Source organism: Gavialis gangeticus, unplaced genomic scaffold, assembly GCF_001723915.1.
Source record: "Gavialis gangeticus isolate Ggan-Ray unplaced genomic scaffold, GavGan_comp1, whole genome shotgun sequence".
In the NCBI taxonomy this organism is placed as follows: domain Eukaryota; kingdom Metazoa; phylum Chordata; order Crocodylia; family Gavialidae; genus Gavialis; species Gavialis gangeticus.
In genome coordinates this window covers 12003589-12022953 of record NW_017729016.1, presented here as the reverse complement: position 1 = coordinate 12022953, position 19365 = coordinate 12003589, and the positions used below count along the sequence as shown (strand labels likewise).

The 19365-nt window shown below is 44.1% G+C and overlaps 4 protein-coding genes across 6 annotated transcripts in view; 2 read left to right on the top strand and 2 right to left on the bottom strand.

Moving 5' to 3' along the window:
• PMS2 (PMS1 homolog 2, mismatch repair system component) overlaps positions 1-128 on the bottom strand; it is a 28015-nt gene extending 27887 nt beyond the window's left edge. Inside the window, exon 1 of the mRNA XM_019512877.1 lies at positions 67-128. Within this exon, the coding sequence (XP_019368422.1) occupies positions 67-83 (17 nt within the window). The 5' untranslated portion in view covers positions 84-128. The remainder of the gene's footprint in view (positions 1-66) is intronic.
• Positions 129-332: 204 nt separating this feature from the next.
• Positions 333-6537, top strand: AIMP2 (aminoacyl tRNA synthetase complex interacting multifunctional protein 2). 2 transcript variants are annotated; one of them, XM_019512875.1, is made up of 4 exons: positions 333-399; positions 4393-4599; positions 5270-5501; positions 5993-6537. In XM_019512875.1, exons 1-4 carry the CDS (start codon positions 385-387, stop codon positions 6376-6378), a joined length of 840 nt encoding a protein of 279 aa, XP_019368420.1. In that variant the 5' UTR covers positions 333-384; the 3' UTR covers positions 6379-6537. The 2 variants fall into 2 exon arrangements, with proteins under 2 accessions (XP_019368420.1, XP_019368419.1); XM_019512874.1 differs by having other exon boundaries at positions 347-510.
• Positions 6538-6623: 86 nt separating this feature from the next.
• EIF2AK1 (eukaryotic translation initiation factor 2 alpha kinase 1) overlaps positions 6624-19365 on the bottom strand; it is a 37747-nt gene continuing 25005 nt past the window's right edge. Inside the window, exons 11-15 of one of the 2 annotated variants that reach the window (XM_019512872.1) lie at positions 16766-16872; positions 11184-11322; positions 11009-11088; positions 9357-9594; positions 6624-7011 (exon numbers count right to left, since the gene is read on the bottom strand). In XM_019512872.1, coding sequence (XP_019368417.1) covers positions 6884-7011; positions 9357-9594; positions 11009-11088; positions 11184-11322; positions 16766-16872 — 692 coding nt within the window. In that variant the 3' untranslated portion in view covers positions 6624-6883. Of the gene's footprint in view, positions 7016-9356; positions 9595-11008; positions 11089-11183; positions 11323-16765; positions 16873-19365 lie in introns of both variants that reach the window. The other variant, XM_019512871.1, reaches the window with a different exon arrangement.
• On the top strand, positions 11329-16501 carry ANKRD61 (ankyrin repeat domain 61). The gene is made up of 3 exons (XM_019512873.1): positions 11329-12770; positions 14413-14507; positions 15276-16501. Exons 1-3 carry the CDS (start codon positions 12540-12542, stop codon positions 16234-16236), a joined length of 1287 nt encoding a protein of 428 aa, XP_019368418.1. The 5' UTR covers positions 11329-12539; the 3' UTR covers positions 16237-16501.

The window sequence follows — 19365 nt, the reverse complement described above, 5'->3', positions numbered from 1 at the left end:
CGCCGCCGCCGCCGCCCGCTGAGGGGGGCTAGGAGGCGGGGGAGAGGGAGGACGGGGTGGCCTCACCAGGCCTCCATCTCCATGGCACATCCACAGCCCCGAGGCGCCAGCCTCACCTCAGCACTCAGGCGCTCATTGGCCGGCGGGAGATAGCCTTGTCCAATCCCGCGCGAGCTCTCTTTTGCAGCACGCGGATAGGATGTTCCGTCCGGCCTATTAGGAGGCCCCGCGCTGGCATCTGTCCGCCTCCTCGGCCAATCGGGGTGGGGGTGTTCTCGTGTCCGGAAGGACTCCGCAGCCCAATCAGGGGAGGGGGTGGGCGAAGTGGAAGTCGCTTGGCTGTTTCCGGGCGGGTGGTGGGGCAGCTGCCGCGTGAGCGCTGCGATGCCCATGTACAAGGTGAGGCCCGTGCACGGGGGGCCCGGCGTGCTACTGGCTGAGCCGCTCCCCACCTGCATGTACCGGCTGCCCAGCGTGCACTGCGGCGTGGCCGCCGCCAGCGCACCCCAGGTAGGAGCGGAGGGGCCGCCCCGCCTCAGCGGCTCCTGTCTGGGGGGGGTGAGGCGGAAGAGGGTTGGGAGAATCTGTGCGGCCGCCCGCAGGTCCCGCTTCCCGCCTGGGGCTGGTGGCCGGGCTCGGGTTCCTGCTGGGGGGGGTCATGATGGAGGAAGGTGAAGTGAGGCCGCCTCCCCGCGGCAGCTTGCTCTGACCTGCGTGGGGGGCTTGTTACCGCCTGCAAGTGTCTCCGCTGCGGGTGAACTGACGCTTGCTCCTCACCGGCCCCCCCCTACGACCCGGCCTACTCACCCCCGCGCCTATTTCATCCAGCCCAAATCAAGCCAGCTCCTTCATTCACCCATTGCCTCTAGACCATGTGTTATTATACAACTCATATTGTTCTCCTTGTGCTGCCCTAGATGCTTTCCAGTGTCTGCAGCTTTCTTAATTCAGCTAAAGCGTTACCAGCAGCAAGTAGAGCAGGAAATAATTCTCTGGGGGTGGGTGGGTGCACATTGGTGCAGCCACACCTGGAGTCCTGTGTCCAGTGTTGGGTCCCTCACTACAGAAAGGATGTGGGCAAGGTGGAGACAGTCCAGTGGCAGCGCTTGCCCCTGCCCCACTCCCTCCCTCCCTTGCTGCGGGGTCCTTGATCTGCAACCCCATGCTCCTAACCTCCCCTCTCCCCTTTCCACCACATCAGACTCATCAGCTGGAGGCAGTTGTCCACACTGCTAGGCTGTGCTGCGGCTGCACATGTGCACAGGCCATTTATCGGCCAAATTTTCGGCCTGATAAGGCACATTTCTGATATAGTACATTTTCTTCGTATCGGTGTGGAGCCGATATCAGACTGGTGTATCAGTGCACCTCTACAATTCAGACCCCTTCAGACCACTTGAAATCCCCCTTTCCTGCCCACAGACTGGCAGTGATCACTACATTTCTTGGGGAACACTGTTGATCCATGGATCATAATTACCTTATGATAATTTAATCTAGACTGTATTTTCTTATTTTCTTTATGAGAAAAACTTTGTTAAAGCTATACTTTATCTTCTGTTTTCCCTTAATTCACTAGGCCAGTTTCCCTGATATAAAGAAGGGAATTGGGTTAGTTTGACAATGCCACTTTTTATCTTGTAGGTGATTGTAAACTGATTGTTTAATAACTTGTTTAATAGTTTTTCCAGGGATTTTGCACTTCATCCACTCAGGCCCTCTATGGAGATTAATCAGTCCTAATATATCTTTCAGAGATGATATAAGTATAATTAGCCCTATCTTACAGATCAGAAAACTGAGACGGGAAGGTAATCATAGGAAAGGCCGTAGACATGCAGTAGAACTAATCTTTTCCTGCAGCATTGTGCCCCAAAAATATAAGGGTTTTTTCCCCTTATTATGTGCTTCTTGCCTTTTAAATTGCAAAGTTAACATTTAAATATAAATACATTAACTACAGAGTAATCACATCCTAAGTTTTTGTGCACAGCCTTCCTACGGTAGGGCAGAGAGTTATGTTCCTTTTGAGAATTCTTGTACCATCTAACTTGTATGTTAAAATGAAACAGGACTCCCTTCCTGTCAAATAAAGGGAACAACAGATGGATTTGCAGCAAAATAAAAAATGTGAATCAATTAATTTTGGTGCAGATACATAGACTAACTAAGAATTTCATAAATTTCATAGACATTAAGGCTGGAAGAGACCTCGAAGGTCATCAAGTCCAGCCCCCTGCTCCAGAGGCAGGAAGTTAGCTGGGGTCACAGGATCCCAGCCAGATAAGCATCCAAATGCTTCTTGAAAGAGTCCAGAGTAGGTGCCTGCACCATTTTTGGAGGGAGTCCATTCCAGGTCTTCGGGGTTCAGACAGTAAAGAAATGTCTCCTTATGTCCAGCCTAAAATGGTCTTGGAGGAGTTTATGACCGTTGGTCCTTGTTTTACCTTGGGGTGCTCTGGTGAACAGATGTTCTGCCAGATCCTGATGTACGCCCCTGATGTAGTTATAGGCAGCCACCAGGCCCCCCCTCCCAAGCCTTTGCTTTTCCAGGCTGAAGAGTCCCATGGCTCTCAGCCTCTCTTCATAAGGCCTGTTTTCTTGCCCTCTGATCATGCGCGTGGCTCTCCTCTGGACACTCTCAAGCTTTTCCACATCCTTCTTGAATTGTGGAGCCCAGAATTGGATGCAGTACCCCAGCTGCGGCCTCACCAAGGCCAAGTACAGCGAGAGGATGACATCCTGAGATTTATTTAAGAAGTATCTATAGATGCAAGCCAGTGTATTGTTTGCTTTGCCAGCTGCGACATCACATTGGTGGCTCATGTTCATTTTGTGGTCAATCATGACCCCCAAGTCTCTTTCAGCCGTGGTGCTAGCAAGCGTAGCACTGCCGAGCCTATAAGTATGCTGCAGGTTTTTTCTCCTGAGGTGGAGTACCTTACATTTATCAGTATCAAAAGTCATCAGGTTTGTATCCACCCACTTATTAAGTTTATCCAAGTCAGCCTGGATTACTAGCCTGCCCTCAAGTGTGGATGCTGTGCCCCAAAGTTTAGTGTCATTGGTGAATGTAGCCAGTGTGCTTCTGCCACCAATGTCCACATCATTGATAAAGATATTAAAAAGAACCAGTCCAAAGACAGAGCCTTGGGGGACACCACTGGTCACGGAGCGCCATGATGATTCGCTACCATCAACCGCTACTCTCTGGGTCCAACCTCGGAGCCAATTACCCAGCCATTGGACTGTGGTGAAGCCGAGGCCACAGTTGGCTGATTTTTCTTGCTAGGCAGGGCAGTCCCATTGGACTGATGAAAGACCAACACAAAGTACCCATTGAGCAGACTGGCCTTTTCCTGAGTGTCAGTTATCAGCTGTCCCGTTTGGTTCAGCAGGGGTCCAGTGTTACCTTTGCTTTTTTTTCCAACTGCCTACGTATCTGAAAAAGGACTTGGTTATTCCTTGATATGTGTAGCCAGATGAAACTCAGCTTTCCTGATCCACTCCCTGCAGGTACAGACCAGTGCCAAGTACTCCTCCTTGGTGGTGCTTCCAGCCTTCCATCCTTTATAAGTCTCTCTTTTGAGGCATGGGAGGTCCTCAAGTTCCATGCTGGGTGGGCCAAAGGGGTTACTGTGCCCTTTTGCTACCCTTCCTCCAAGATGGGATGGCCATCCCTTGTGCTATCAAGATCGCTCCCTTGAGGAGCAACCACTCCTCTTGGACTCCTCTGCCAGTCAAGTCGTGGTCCCTTAGGGCCTCGACAGTGAACCTCCTGAGCTTGAAAAACTCTGCTTTCCTGAAGTCAAGGGCGTCTGTATTGCTGACTGACTTGCCAGCTTTGCGATTGATAGTAAAGGTGATCAGCTCGTGGTCACTGTCACCCAGCTTTCCATCGATTCTTAGCTCACTGACTAGACCATCCCCTCTGGCCAGTACTAGGTCCAGCAACGCTTTACCTCTCATTGTCACGTAGATTTCTTGGGTTAGGTAGAGGTCATCCACGCAGGTAAGGAAGCTTTGCAACTGATTGGATTTGGCCGAGTGCTCTTCCCATGAAATGTTCAGGTAGTTAAAGTCTGCTGTTTTCCGGTGTTTAAAAAATATCTGTGTAGATCAATCAGGACTCAAAATAGCTAATATGTAGACACAGCTATCAACATGTGAAACTAAGTTTTTAAAGACAACTTGCGATATTTTAACCAATAGGATTTTAGTAAGCTATTTAAATAACAGGCATATTTCTAAGCTAATATTAAACTGTCTTCTGCTCATAGGAATGTATAGGTCACTAACAAATGAGTTTTAATATCTCTGTTTAAATTGAGATGTGATGTGACTATCTAGAATTTGTGCTGACTTTAAGTAAAAATTTTAATTTCTTCCTAGGAAGAGGCTGACCCATCACTTCAAGCACTTGAATCCCACCAAGAAGAGATATTAAAACGCTTATATGAACTGAAAAGTGCTGTTGATGGGCTGTCAAAGATGATACAAACACCAGATGCTGACTTTGATGTAACAAATATTATCCAAGCTGATGAATATTCTCCTTTGACAGCAAATGCAGCAGATCTGGATTCAATGCTTGGGAAGGTAAGTACCATCTTCTATTACCAACATATTTACTGTATCAATTAATCAGTTACCTTTAATGCTATGTCTGAGAAGTTGTTATATTCGCTTTGCATCCAGATTTGGAAAGAGTTGGGATAGAAGCTGCAGAGTAAAATCTAGGATACTCAAAACTTAAATGAACAGAACTCCTCCTTACGTGCTTCAAAATAAAATGTTCATTTTGGTTTATTTATGACCTCTGGATCGCAATTCCAAAACAAACTATTTGATACTGGAATTTATGAACATGAGTCTAAATTCTCATTTCTACTGAAGTTTACCGTATTCAGATGGGACCAGGGTTTAATTCATTAGCACTCTGGCCGCATCCAGACAAGTGTGGACATGTGCTATGTGGCACTGCAGCCCTGTCTGCGGTGCCACACAGCACATGTAGGTGGGGCCCCCCAGCACACAGCGGTGAAACTGGGAGCGCCATCAGCAAAGCTGGAAGCATGCCCGCTTCTCCATGCTGCTGCCATGTATCCCCTGGGGCCTTCCCAACTACCCCTGGGGGTATGTGTACCCCTGGTTGACAACCTCTGGCTTGAATACAAGAATTTGGGCAAGTGGATTCTTGTTGCACACCAAAAACGAGTGTCTTGACAGTGCTAAATTAACATCTGTTAATATTTTACTTTCGCTGCAGGGTTATGGTGCTCTGAAAGATATTGTGATCAATGCAAACCCTTCTCTACCTCCATTGTCACTACTAGTACTGCACAGCTTGCTGTGTGAACACTATAAAATATTGTCAGCTGTTCATACACATTCATCGGTAAAGTCAGTACCAGAAAACCTTTTGAAATGCTTTGGTGAGCAGACTAAAAAACAGTCACGTCATGAATACCAGTTTGGATTTACGCTCATTTGGAAGGATGGTAAGAAGGCATCTAACCTGTCTATTACTTATGACCCTCATTTGTTGCCCTAGAGCAGTGCTTATCAACCAGAGTAATTCACTTTTAAAATGGGATGCTGCTCATTCAAAAAAGTTATGGAGGGGTTCTTTGAGTCTGCTTTGAAATCTCTGGGTTTATGTTGTGAATCCATATGTAGCTGTTTGCACTCTTAAATATTGCATGGCACCCTTAAAAGGATCATGCATCACCCTGGTTGAGAATCGCTGCCATATAGGAAACAGGAAGTTTCCATGTGCATTATTTTTTAACCACTTAATATATAGAAAACAAGCGGGCAAGGATGCACACACACAATAAAGACAGCATAGACCTGATTTCAGTGCAACAACTTCAGCAGTAGAACATGCTGCTAGGCTCACCTCAAGAATTGAACTATCTTCGTTATTTATCTTTTCCTATTAAGAACTAGTTTGTGGTGTTCACTTTTTTTCTTTTTGTTTTCATTTCAGTTCCAAAACCCCAAATGAAGTTTAGTATTCAAACCATGTGTCCTATAGAAGGAGAAGGGAACATTGCTAGATTTCTGTTCTCCTTATTTGGCCAGAAATACAATGCAGTCACTTCAACTCTAATAGACAGCTGGGTGGATACAGCCATCTTCCAGCTGAAAGAAGGAAGCAATAAAGAAAAAGCAGCAGTCTTACGCTCCATGAATGCCAGCCTTGGTAAGACACCCTGGCTGGTGGGAAGTGAACTCACTGTAGCAGATATTGTGGCATGGTGTGCACTTCAGCAGACGGGTAGCTCCAATGCTATTCCAGTTAATGTGCATAAGTGGATGAAATCATGTGAGAATCTGGCACCTTTTAACTCTGTTCTTAGGCTGTTGAAGTAACTATACATTCTTCATAGGAGGGGAGTGTAATTTTAATCTTATTCCACCTCATGCCTGCTGGGATGGTTTTTCTTGAAATGTACTTGATAAATAAACAGTGGACTGAATTTTCTCATTATTACTTGTAAAGTCTAATATCAATAAAGTCCTCAGAGTTGCTGTTTGAGTGTGATGGTCATTGTGTGGAGTTTTAAAATGTTACAAAAATAGCTTGTTCTACTATAATAAATAATCTGCTATTAACACTAGGCTAGTATTTTTAGTTTAAACTCCCTTTAATTAACAGAAAGACAAACATGATCCTTTAAAAAATGTATTTAAATAAGACGAGGGCAATTCCAGATATGTAAAAGACAAAGCAAGATGCGGTGTCTTGTGATGCAATGGTTAGCTACCGTCTGAAAGATCAGGCAGGACACCTTACATTAAATATGTTTTTATATAAAATATTTAAGTGTCAAAACACTAGCATCTCAGTATATACATGATTTGACTCCAATTTTACTTAAACTGGAGAACCATACTTTTTGTACTCTTCTCTCTGATCCCTTTCTTTTAAAAGCCATTTTATTTTCTCCTTAAGCTTTTCAATTTCTTCCTCTTTCTGTTTTATCTTCTGCTTCAGCATGCAGATTACCTGAAAGAGAGAGAGTTATTTTACTTAAGATTCACACAGAGACAGGCTCTCACGTATCACATTCTTTTGCTGGGGGAGTTTAGTCAAATAATTTTTTAAGGGAATGGGGAAAGGAAAATGAAATTGTTTAGAGCACTGAAGATAAGAGTATAACTTTAACTGGTAGATGTAACAGTAGCTAACATATTTGAAATAACTGGAAGATAACTTTTCCCCCTTTTTGTACAGTAACAGAGAGTTTACCTTTTTAAAAGAAAAGGTCTGAAGTGTTGTAGGGTTACTATCTAGAGCAGGGATGGGCAAAATAATGGCCCATGGACCAGATCTGGCCCACCAGGCCATTCTATCCAGCCCACGGAGCCCCTAAAATATTTAGAAAATTAATATTTATCTGCCCCTGGCTCCTGTCAAAAGATGACAGCAGCCAGGGGCAATAGGACTCGGGGGATGCCACAGCTGGCTCCTGCAACAGCAAGGCCTCCCTAGCAAGGGCTTTTGGCCTGGGACTGTGGGGCTGATTGTGGCTGCACCAGCATGGGAAATTTGGGTGGGGTGAGGCAGGGGAGGACCACAGGGATTGCCCCAGTCCTTGGGGCTGGGCCACCTCCTCCTGAACCCCACGGTCTGGCGATGCAGTTGGGAGCTGACAGGTGAGTGAGAAAGGGGGAGTGGATGCAACTGGCATGTGGGTGAGGGGCCTGGGCTGGTGGCCCAGGGCCAGCAGGGCACAGAGTAGGGCAGCAGGAGCTTGGGGTGTGGGCTGGCAGGGGTCTGTGGAGCCAGGGGGAGCTGACCCAGCTCCATAGAGCCCCTGCTGGCTGGGATCCTGCACTCCTGGCAGCGCCCAGAGCAGGGCGGCAGGACTGGCCCTAGTTGCCACTGGCTCCCGTGTACCTGTTCACTCTGTCCCCCATTCCCCAGCCCCGCAGTACAGGCAGGGAGCAGTGCACAGCCCTGACCCCACCCTCACCCATCTGGACTGAGCAGTGGCGGGGGAATGAACAGGTGCTTCATGCAAGGGAAAAGTGTGCCCCCCACAAGGCCAGCACTTCCTGCTGCAGCTGCTTGCAGCCCATGTGGGGCTGTTCTGCCTCTCTGCGCCCCTGCTGAGAGGATAGCAGGCACAGGCAGCCCCATGCAGGCTCCGAGCATCTGCAGCATAGGGCACCAGCCATGGGAAGGGGGAGCAGCTGCATTTCCTCCGCGCTGAGCACCAGTTCGTTCCCCACCGCTGTTGCTCAGTCCAGGTGGGTGAGTGTGGGGTCGGGTCTGTGTGCTGCTTCCTTCCTGTACTGCAGAGCTGGGGCAGGGGGACTGGGAGTGAGCAAGTGCGCAGGAGCATGGGGCCTGTGCCAGTGTCCTAGGGCCAGGGCTAGCGCTGGTGGGGCCCAGAGCAGGGAGGCAGGAGTGCAGGATCCTAGCCAGCAGGAGCTCTATGGAGCTGGATCAGCTCCCCCACTCCCTGCTGGTGGCAGCCCAGCCTGGCTCCACAGACCCCTGCCAGCCCACGCCCTGTGCTCCTGCCGGTGCTGGCCCTGGGACATTGCAGGTTCCCACTTGCTACCACTCTCCCTTCCCCTCTCCACCCTACATTTCCCCACTTTCCTGCCTCTGCCAGTCAGCCAGCCACTCTGCACTACATGGCTCCCATACCCACATCCATCCCCACAAGCCCCCCATATGCAATTCTGCATATACAACACTAACACATCAGGACAAGAATATATATATTTTTAATTACATTAAAATATGTTGTTATGGTTGTTTGATTTTTAGTACGCAACTTGTTTTTTCCCCCCTAACCCTCTTCCCAAAAAAGAATACTTCTAGGGGTAAGGGGAAGGAGTTCCAGTGGCAAAGGTTAGAGGCAGGATGTCCAGTCCCAAGATGGTGACCAGGGCACCTGTCACCGTGCAGAGCTACCCATGCAGCCCTTGACAGCTTGCCAAAACTCGCTAAGTGGCCCTCTGCCCAAAATAATTGCCCACCCCTGGGCTACAGTGTAGCCCCAGAACAGCAGAATCCAAATCAATTGCTTCTGTAACTAGTGAGGGAGGGGAAAAGAGAATCCTGCAAAACCATTCAGGTGACTAGAATTAATTTAAATATGTGCGAGTTCAATGACTACAACTTTGTTGCTTGCTTATGTTTTTAGTCCTGGCAAGTTCATAAACATTTATAAATACAGCCTACGTCTATACAGCAGCTCAGAAAAACACTTGCTCCATCATTACATTATCTTCTTTAATGGGATAAAAATAGACATGAGGACATATGGGGGAAAAAAGAAAAGCAGTTTAGTTTGTATATTTTATTTACACCGTAAAGCATAAGAAATAACTTACTCTTTCTGTTGTATGGAACAATTCACTTTCAAGAAGCTGAACAGCAGTTGGTCTCTGTGATGATACTTTACTGGTTAGTAGCTTAATATATTTAGCTTCTACTGGCCATTCTCTGCTAAAGCTATTTTGAATGTGACCATTCCTCAACTCTGTTAGAACTTCAATTCTCTCCATTTCTGTTCCAAATGGCTGAAAGAGTTCTAAGAGAATTACACCCAGACTGTACATGTCTGACTGCAAGAAGAGAAAAAAAGAGTATTAGCTGATTTGAAATATCTTTGATTTAAAGATGCCTATGCTGTAGTTTGCTCAAGAATCTTTAGTGTATATTTGAGTTGCCTCATTACAGGAAGTGCAAACAGAATGTCAGGACTGGAGCCCATAGCATACCAATTAACACGGAAAATTTATAAGCTAGTTTAAATCCAGCAGGCTTTGATTTGGTTCCTCTTAACTATCAAAATCATACTTTTACACATACAGGTAGTCCTCAACTTACGGCAATTCAAACTTGCAGCGCTCCACCATTTACACCCATGTTATTACTTACGGCGCTGGATCCTCGCACTTGCAGCACTACAGGGAAATTTGCGAGAAAAAGAGGGCAGCAAAACAAACATCCCTGGATCAGTTTCTCAAAAAGCCATCAAGTGGCCCTAAGTCTCCCCAAAGAAGCCCTCCTGAATTCCATGACCCTGATGAAGGTGTTCCTTCACCTTCTGATTAAATAAAATTTTATGTGATTAGTTACTGTATTGCCCTGCTTAATCAATTTATATACAGTACACTTTAGAAAGCTTTGTACTGTATAGTGTGTATCATTTATAGTTGATTAAACAGTTGATTTAAATACAGTGTTTATGGTCATTTCTGTAAAAAGTTGGGCATCAGGCCCTTGGTCAGGAATGTAACCCCCTATTATAACATTGTTTCTATGGGAAAATCAGATTAGACTTACATCATTTAGACTTACAGCACCTTTTCCAGGAACATAACCCACCGTAAGTGCAAGGACTGCCTGCATATAAATGTTTTATTAAAAAAAATGTAAGAGGAATGTAACTTAAAATTGGTCGGGGGGGGAACAAAATCTAGCTGATTGCAGTACATATCTAAGCTACAAATGTTGTGGTTACTTGGGCTAGGGACAGAAATTATACACAAACCAGTATAAATGATCAGAAACCAGTTCAAATCTAAGTGCACATAAACTCCTTTTAAAATGGCTGAAACTTGTTTAAGATAAACCTGAATGGATGTAGTATCAGACTTAACTGATTTAGGTTAAATAGGTGTATTGAACTTCTATCCCAGATCCCCTCCAGCTTCAAGTTAACTCCGTCCCCCAATATCCCAGGATGCTTTGAACCTAGCCTGCAAGTCCCCCTCCTTGGCCCAAGCTGTCTGTTCCAGCTGAGCAGGGAAGTGTGCTCTAATGCCCCCCGGCTTCTGGCCTAGGCTACTGCAGGCATGTGGCTACATTTCTGGAATCAAAAGTGAATGTCTGTTCACTTGCTCATCAGTTCAATCTACACAGCCTAGTCTAACCTGTGAAGATTGAACAGATTCAGCCTCAGGCTTTTTGACTGTCTGTATTTAGCTGTAATGCATCATGGAAAAGTATGTTTAACCCAATGTTTTGTGCTACCTTGAAATCATAGTGAGATCCTTGCAGCTGTTCTGGTGATGCATACAGGCAAGTGCCCACTCCTGAAGTATGTCTTAGTCCTACAACAAATGATTTATACAGCTTTAATTACAAAAACTGATAAAAGACTAATATTTTCAGCAATACATTGCTTATTTTTACTTTGAAAACCTACTGTGTTTTTCTTCATTATATTTTTTCCCTTTTGTCTCAAACCAGTGGTCTGTGTCTTCCTGTAGGATCTCTCTGCAGGCTAGCCCAAAATCTCCAATTTTCACTTGATGGTCTGATCCATATAAAAAGATATTTCTGGGCTACAAGAAGAGGCATTTTTATTTTAAAAGAAAATTGTAGAAGCATGAAATCCCATACAACTATTTCACAATTTTAGGTATCCTATATACTTTTTAGGGATCTAAACTTAAACAAGACATTTCATCAGTAATTATTTATCATTCATGACTTAAGAAAAAAAATGTGACTAATAGATAGCACCAAGCTAGGTTTTACAAACACTAATAGAACAAGAAAGCAATACTGAGAGAGCTAGAGAAAAATGAATATGTGAAAAAATGCAAGCTTGTAATGGGAATACAAAACATAACTATAATATAATAGGAGGGAGAAAACAAAGGACTGTTAAGAGAAATTTAAGGTGATTGTGGACAAATGTGAGCATATGCTATATAATGTGGTGACCAAAAACTGTGTATTTAAGATGTCTTTGACCTCTATGTATACGGAAGTATAACAGAATAGAAAAAGAACAGTCCCAGTCACCAGCCCTATCGAGATCTGGAATAGTGTATGTAATCACAGCAACTCATTGACAAGACACCAAGAAACTGGGGAGATTTCAAATGACAGCAAATGATAGGGAGCCAGAAAACACTAGTATGAAAACATTAAGCTATGTTGATTTGCAGTTTGGTTATGTGACTGTTTGGGCATAGGCACATGCTAGTCAATCATTTGTAAATATATATATGAGTTGAAAGCAAGAAAGGAAAAGGATTTTTTTAGGGTATTTTATGTGGACGGAATAAAGAGCAAAAAAGTGTGAAATTCAGTAGAAAAGTTAGGTTATATACCAGAAAGTCTACACACCAAACTATTAGGATGTGGAAATTGCCCAAAAATGGAAACAAAAGGGCCATTACTTGATACAGATGTGCTGCACAGATGATTCCTATATGCCAGCAAATAGAAATACAGTAATTGAAGGTATCTCCCATCTTTAATCTTGGATTATTTTATAGTGCCTTCAGAATGTTGCAAAAAGCACCTGGTTAATGCTAACTGCTTATAACTACACTATAGTCAATACTTTTGTCAAGCACATGGCAACATTTTCAGATACCTGTCAGGTTCTACTGATATTTGTAACTTTAAAAGCAGTGACTTTAAAGCTGTTCTAGAACCAGTCATCCTGCAACATCACAAAGAGCAACTGTTCCAAAAATGCAGATTCTGAAATTCTATCTTTTTCCCAACTCTGGATCCTCCCTATAGAAAGTAAATTTCTCTTATCATGGGTAACATAACCAAGGGAGCCAGTACACCCAAAACTGACTCCAATCCTTTCATTTACACTCTTTCTTCCTTGGAGCAGAAGGCATTTAATCCACTGCAGGCAAAATTATATGAAGCCATAATGAAAGATGATAGCACCAATGTTAAAGCTTTACTAGCATACCATCCTGTCAATGAACCGATAACTGTTTGGGATAACCTTATGTGCAGCAGACCACTGTCAGCCCAGGTAACTACTTGATTGATACCACCTTTTAAAAAAAAAAAAAAAAGTACCGGCTTAAAATTCACAACAAAACTCAGTTAATTCATTAAGCATCATCAAAAAAAAAATCAAGCTTTAAGAAATTGAGGCCTGAAGTCAGGTCTCCAAATCTATACTGGAGTGACTTAGCACCTGACAACCAGACTATTTATTTAGGAATTTTAAATCCAGAGTTAGGAGTGATATTTTAAAAACATACTCCCGACTAAATCATCTAATCCAAAAAATGGACCCACTTTCATAAATATGTAAAGGGAAAAAAATTGCACAAGTTCTACAACTCCAATATTTAACTTACTTTAAGTCAGTGATTTAGCTGAATCATAGAGTCAGGTTATGACTGGACAGGTTACAAGGCATCTGTCACACTTATTCTTATACCTTCTAACAGAAAAGGTTTGTCTCCAATCACTAAATATCCTGAATTTTTGTTGTGGGCCCAGGTAAGAAACAGATATTTTATAACTAGCAATCCTAAGAAAGTTGGACTTTTCAGGATTAAGACTTACATTATTTTTTTCCCTAAAATTTGTTGTGTGTGTTAAATTTTGGTTCTTTCAATGTAGGGGTCCAGTTCATATTAAATAAACAGTAATGATACTCAAAGTTAAAGCTGCCAGCTCACTACAGCATTAGATAATCCTGTGTGAGTATTGTAAGAGTTGTAGGCCAGCATGAACACTGTAAATATTATGCCCATTTGTACAAATCCACTCTGCTGTATTTCAATTCTTTTTGCCTACCTAATGCTACAGCATAAGCAACAAATTGATTAGCTTGACTGCAATATTAGAAAAATTAGAACCAATAAAACACTGCTTTCCTGCAGTATGGTGGCAAAACAGCTAAGGCATCTTGCTACGTCTCTCCCTTTTTCCCAATCCCAGCTGCTAGCAGAAAGGGTCAGAGAAGTCTACTTTTAACTTTCAGTTGCTCCCACACTGCCAAAGCGGTTCACTTAGAAAACAAATCTGCTGTGCCTGATGCAATGACCAGTCAAGCTGCATTACAGACACAAGTTCCAGCTGTGCAGAAGCTCCCACTTGCAAAGCCAGAAGAGTAAGGGAAAGTATTATAAACAAAATGCTGTAGGATACATTTTGCTTGCAGATAAAAACTCATGACATTTACATTATTTTATTTATTCCATCTATATTCCATTCTTTTCAACAAAGGCTCAGGGCAGCTTCCATACATTCAGTGACATCTACCAAACACAAATCCCTTCCCCCTCCCACAACCACTCTGGGACCTGGACCTCGTACACAGCTGGTTTATGTGGTCACAAAGGAGTTCCTTCTTCCCTCCCAGGGTCACACAGGAACAAAAACTGGGAATATTTTTAGTTCACATGCAAGATGCCCATGTGCAGATCTTCATGTGCCAAATTCTGCAGTCTATAGAAGGGAGAGAAAAAGTATCCCAATACCATTCAAGCAAATGTCTATTCATCAAAAGACCAAGAAAGTTTGGATAATGTTAAGTGTTACCAGGAGCTGTCCATCAAAAATTGTACCAACTAATTTAATTTATTTTCTAAGTCGAACTAGATGACAAAACTCAGAAGTACAGTACCAAATACTCATGTAATTTTTGTTCCATGCAGGACCAGCCTATACTTCCAATTCATTTAGCTGCCAAATACAGAAAAAAAAAGAGTTTGCAGTGTTTATTAGAAGCTGGTGCTGATCCAAAAATAAGGTGGGAAATATGTAGTTGCTCTCATGTTACACTTCATCAAAACGCACACCAGTGCATAATTTTATTCATATATAGTTTTAGGACTTATTTAGTGATTGATTTCAGGTGCCCCAGCTGCTAATGCACTGGATTTCCCTTAAACATGTGGTAAAATGATCTAGGTTTATAATTTTGAATACAGGAGTTTAATATTTCTTTTTAATTCAGTTGTCATATGCAGAAACCTGTGCCTGCAGTGAGTTAGATACATTATACAAATCAGGACTGCAATACGAATATGCTGTTATAAATTTAAGTTACCCTGACTACAAATTAATAAGACAATACAGCTCACAGGTTGAAAATGAAATAGGAAAAAGGCAAAAAAATGGCAAAAATAGGTTTTAATCTGAATAACAGAAATCAGTAGTTCCCAAATGTTGTTCTGAAGCCTACCATAAAAGACAGGACAGAAGCCTAAAGAGCAGCGTTAGGACTGGCTGTATGGAGGGAAAGGGTAGGGGCAACAGCCACAAGTTAATGGCAAGCTGCTCCTTCACTTTTCCCCTTTGTTCTGAACGCTTGCTGGGTCTTGGCAATCCTTAGAATCTGTTGTTCTGTCAGCCAGTGGGGTGAAACCTACCACTAGGCCACAATTTACCCATTCAATAGTTGTGAACTATCTTCACTGTTTAAAATATTTCTTTGGATTTTTAATTGTGTTTAGCATATGCAAGCTACACTGTTTACTGAAGAAGCAGAATTAACTTATTACCTTTTACATTATAGAGATAACAGAGGTTACACAGCACTCCATCTCCTCCTGCTCCACTGGCCAAATATTTATTCAACAGGGACAGCCATCCTAGACAGACTTCAGAGAAACCTAGCAACTACACAAAGTAATGCAGAAAAGTGTCTCCGTATTTTGTGTGAAAAGGGAGCCAAGATAAACCATGAAATGGGAAGTTATTACAAACACAGCCCTCTACATTTAGCCCTATACTCTGGAGCCTCACAAGCTATATCCATTCTTACAGAGAATGGGGCTAACATAAATGAGACGGATGAGTTTGGCAAGACAGCTCTTCACACAGCTGCAGAGTTACTGAACAAAGAGGTAACGGAAACTTTAATCAACTGCGGAGCAAACATAAATTGCACTGTTCCAACTTATGGAAAAACTGCCCTTCAACTTGCAGTGTGCACTGCATCATCCAAAGCAGGCACAGTTTTAGCTGTTGATATAGACTGCATCCGTTTACTATTAATTAAGGGAGCCAAAGTAAATACCCAGGATTGTGAAGGACACACAGTTATTCATGATGCTTGTTCAGGAGGCAGAAAAGAAATAGTTGATCTCTTGCTAGATTATAAAGCAGATGTTAACTGTTTAACAAGTCATGGGCAATCTCCACTTTTTCTGTTTCTTCAGCATAAGTCAAACATGAAACATGTACCACTGTTAAACAAGTTGTTAAACCTCTCATATCCTTTGAAATTAACCAATAATCATGGAGATCTACCCACTGGACTTCTGTTTCCAGAATATCAACGGGAAAAAGAATTTCTCATAAAACTGTCAAAAACTATGTTGTCCCTACAGGACATCTGCAAAATCACTGTCAGAAGAATATACAGGGAGAAAAACAAACATTACTTGAAAAACCAACTTCCAGTATCTATGTGGAACTCTTTGTACACTTACCAGGACTTTACACAGCGTTGGCAAATGGAGCCCGTGATTTAACTGTCACAAAATTCAAAAGTTCTGAAATATTTTGTTCAGTATTTATGACACAGTTAGTTACATCTATACGAGAAGGCACACTGAAATGCTGTTGTTTCCAAAACTAATGAAAAATTAAACTTGAACCACGAACCTTACCAACACTGCATGTTTTAAAGCCACTCTAACCTCTCTTAAATTTAATTACAAGAATCCAGAAAGTTTGGTGTTTCATTTTGTTTTATATTTATTGGTTTCTTCAGTAATCAACACTTTAAGAGCAAGATCTGCAAATGGTTTCAAAGTAAATGGGTAGGAATAAGATATTCACTTTGTTTTATATGGTCCTTTCACTTGAAGTAGGAACAAGCAAGACTACATTCTATGATTCATTTGTAAAAAAGGATGTGCTGTAAAATTGGGAAGGTTGTCATATATTCTTCACACAAAGCTCCAAATAAACCTCAGCTGTAGAGTTGCTATCACTGCCCCCATAACATAGACTGTTTCTCCCTTCTCTAGCCTCTTTAATAAAGATTTTTAAACTTACTTTAATATCTCGATGCATTACTCCCATGCAGTGGATATGGTACACTCCTTCTAGCAACTCTTTAAAAATTTTTGAGGTCCAGTGGACATCCACAAGATGGTAAGGGCCTTAAAACAATTTAAAACATTAATTATTTCAACTAATTTTGTTAACATTGAAATGCAAATGTTAAATATGAACTTTCTGTAATCAATACAGAAAACTACAGTAGAACTCAGATCATTCATGCCCAGGTGGTTTGCAACCTGCTTAATTCACAATGAGCCAAGTTAAGGTCAAGCTACTCAGTAGTTTGCTGCTGCTTTTACTTCAGAGAGCACCATTTCTCCTCTCAGTTGGAGCTATTCAGTTGTCCTGTTCAGCTCATCAGAAAAGCAGCACCCTTTGAAGTAAAAGTTGTAGCAAACTACTGAGCAGCTTATCCTTAATTTGGCTAACCTGGTTACTTCACAAACTCTCCTCATCCGAAATGAGTAATAAACCCAGCTCAGCAAAGGGGTTTTACAGGGAACATCCTCTAAAATATAGTAGGAAGACTAGTCTCCACTCATTTTACCATTAAAGTATGCCAAGAAAAAAGTAAGACTATTTATATGATTTTTTTATTTTATTAACTGCTGTTCTCTGAAGATACCTAGTGTGATGTTACCCTTGGGTCCATAAACTTTCATCTGATTTTAGACAGAAATACTCTAAATTCAAAACTAAAAAAGGAAATGGTTCCAAAGAAGGGCATGAATACCAATATGAACCTCACAGGAGAGACTTCTTTCTAATTCCATGTCTGTTTTTATCTTGTATAGTTAAAAGCAGTAACAAATCTAATCTGATCAAATTGTGGATGTTCTCGTTATGCATGTCAATTTCTTTCTGAACCTATTAAGTACTAACACTAACTTTCAGCACTTGTACCACTATTGGCTCATGCAGACATAGCAACTGCAGTACAATAGCCAATATGCTCTCTCAAGTGGCTACTCCCTCTCTTTTAAAAACTGGCTACAAGTGATGTCTATCTATAGTCAAATCTGACAGAAGTAAATAGCCTTTACAGCAGGGGTGGGCAAAATACAGCCCATGGGTCAGATCCAGCCTGTGGCAGGTCACACCTGGCCCATTCACCATCCAGCTATGACACATTCTGCCACCCCTGGACATGCAGCAGGGCTGAGGTGGCTCTGCAGCTAAGCTGCCTTTCTAGGCAGCCCAGGTGGCAGTGGTTCCTTCCAGCTACCATTGGCCCCAGCCCCATGCTACTGGCGGGGACCTGCACAGCACCGCCCTGACCCTGTGAACCCTGCACCTGCTCCAGGCTCAGCAGCAGTGGCACAGAGCTGAAGCTGTTGCTCAGCACAGGGGAAAAGCGGCCCTACCCTTCACAGCTACTGGCTGTTCCTGCTGCAGCAACCTGGAGCCCATGCCAAAATGCCCTGCGTCTGCTCTGCACTGCCACTGCTGCCCCGCTGGGCTGCCCAGAGGCAGTAGTGATAGCAGCACAGAAGCAGGGCAGCCCGGTGCATTGCAGGCTCCAGGCAGCTGCAGAAGGAATGGCCAGCAGTGGCAAGGGTATGGGGCCACTTTCCCTCCGTGCTATGCAACAGCTTCTGTCCCGCACTGCTGCTGCTGAGCCTGGGCGGGCAAGCCCGGAGCAGACGCAGGGCACATGGGGTCGAAGCTGTGCAGCGCAGGTTCCCACCAGTACCACGGAGCTTGGATCAGTGGTGGCGGCAGCCAGCAGAAGCCGCCATCACCTGGGCTGCCTAGAAAGGCAGTCCGGCTGCAGAGCCACCCCAGCTACACTGCATGCCCATGGGGGCTGCAGGACACGCCACAGGCAGGTGGTGTGGTGCCGATGTGAGGCAGGCTGGGTCGGGGCTGCGTCCAGGTTTCAGCTGATCCACTCTGGTGGGGATGAGTCTGGAGTAGGAACAGGGTAGGGCTGGGGCTATGTGCTGTTGGCGGTGGTGGGGAGGCACTGCAGGGTGCGCAGGCACTGGGCTGTTGCGGAGCAGGTGCTGACCGGCACAGGGGGGCACGCATAGGGGCTCCCATGCACACCCCACCATACCCACAACCCCTCCCCCACAAACTGCACCACCACACCCTCCTCCACACAGTCTCACACCCCAGTGGTTCTCAACCTTTTGTACCTCATATACCACCTGCCGATCGACATGGCAAAAGTGAAACTGGAAGTCCCACCATGGCACTTCTGGTTTCACTGCCGCGAGCTGAGTCCCACTTTTTCCTCGCAGACCACAGCCCAGTGCAAAGCAGCCTGTGTGGGTCCCCCAGCACACTGACGCTGGGGAGTGGAAGCCCCGGCACAGCGGGAGGGGCAGTGGCCGGACTTCTGACCGGAATAGGCAGAGACGCTTCTAACCCGCCGGGCAGGGGGGTGGGCCAAACTCAAAACGTGGCACCCACGTACCCCTGTCCATGTCTCGCGTACCCCCAGGGGTATGCATGGCACTGGTTGGGAAACGCTGCCCACCCACACCCCGCCCCCCACAAACCCAACATCCCTCTCCACACACACGTGCGCTTCTGGGGAAAGCCCCGCTCACTGCTACATGCACACACCCCACCACACACATGCA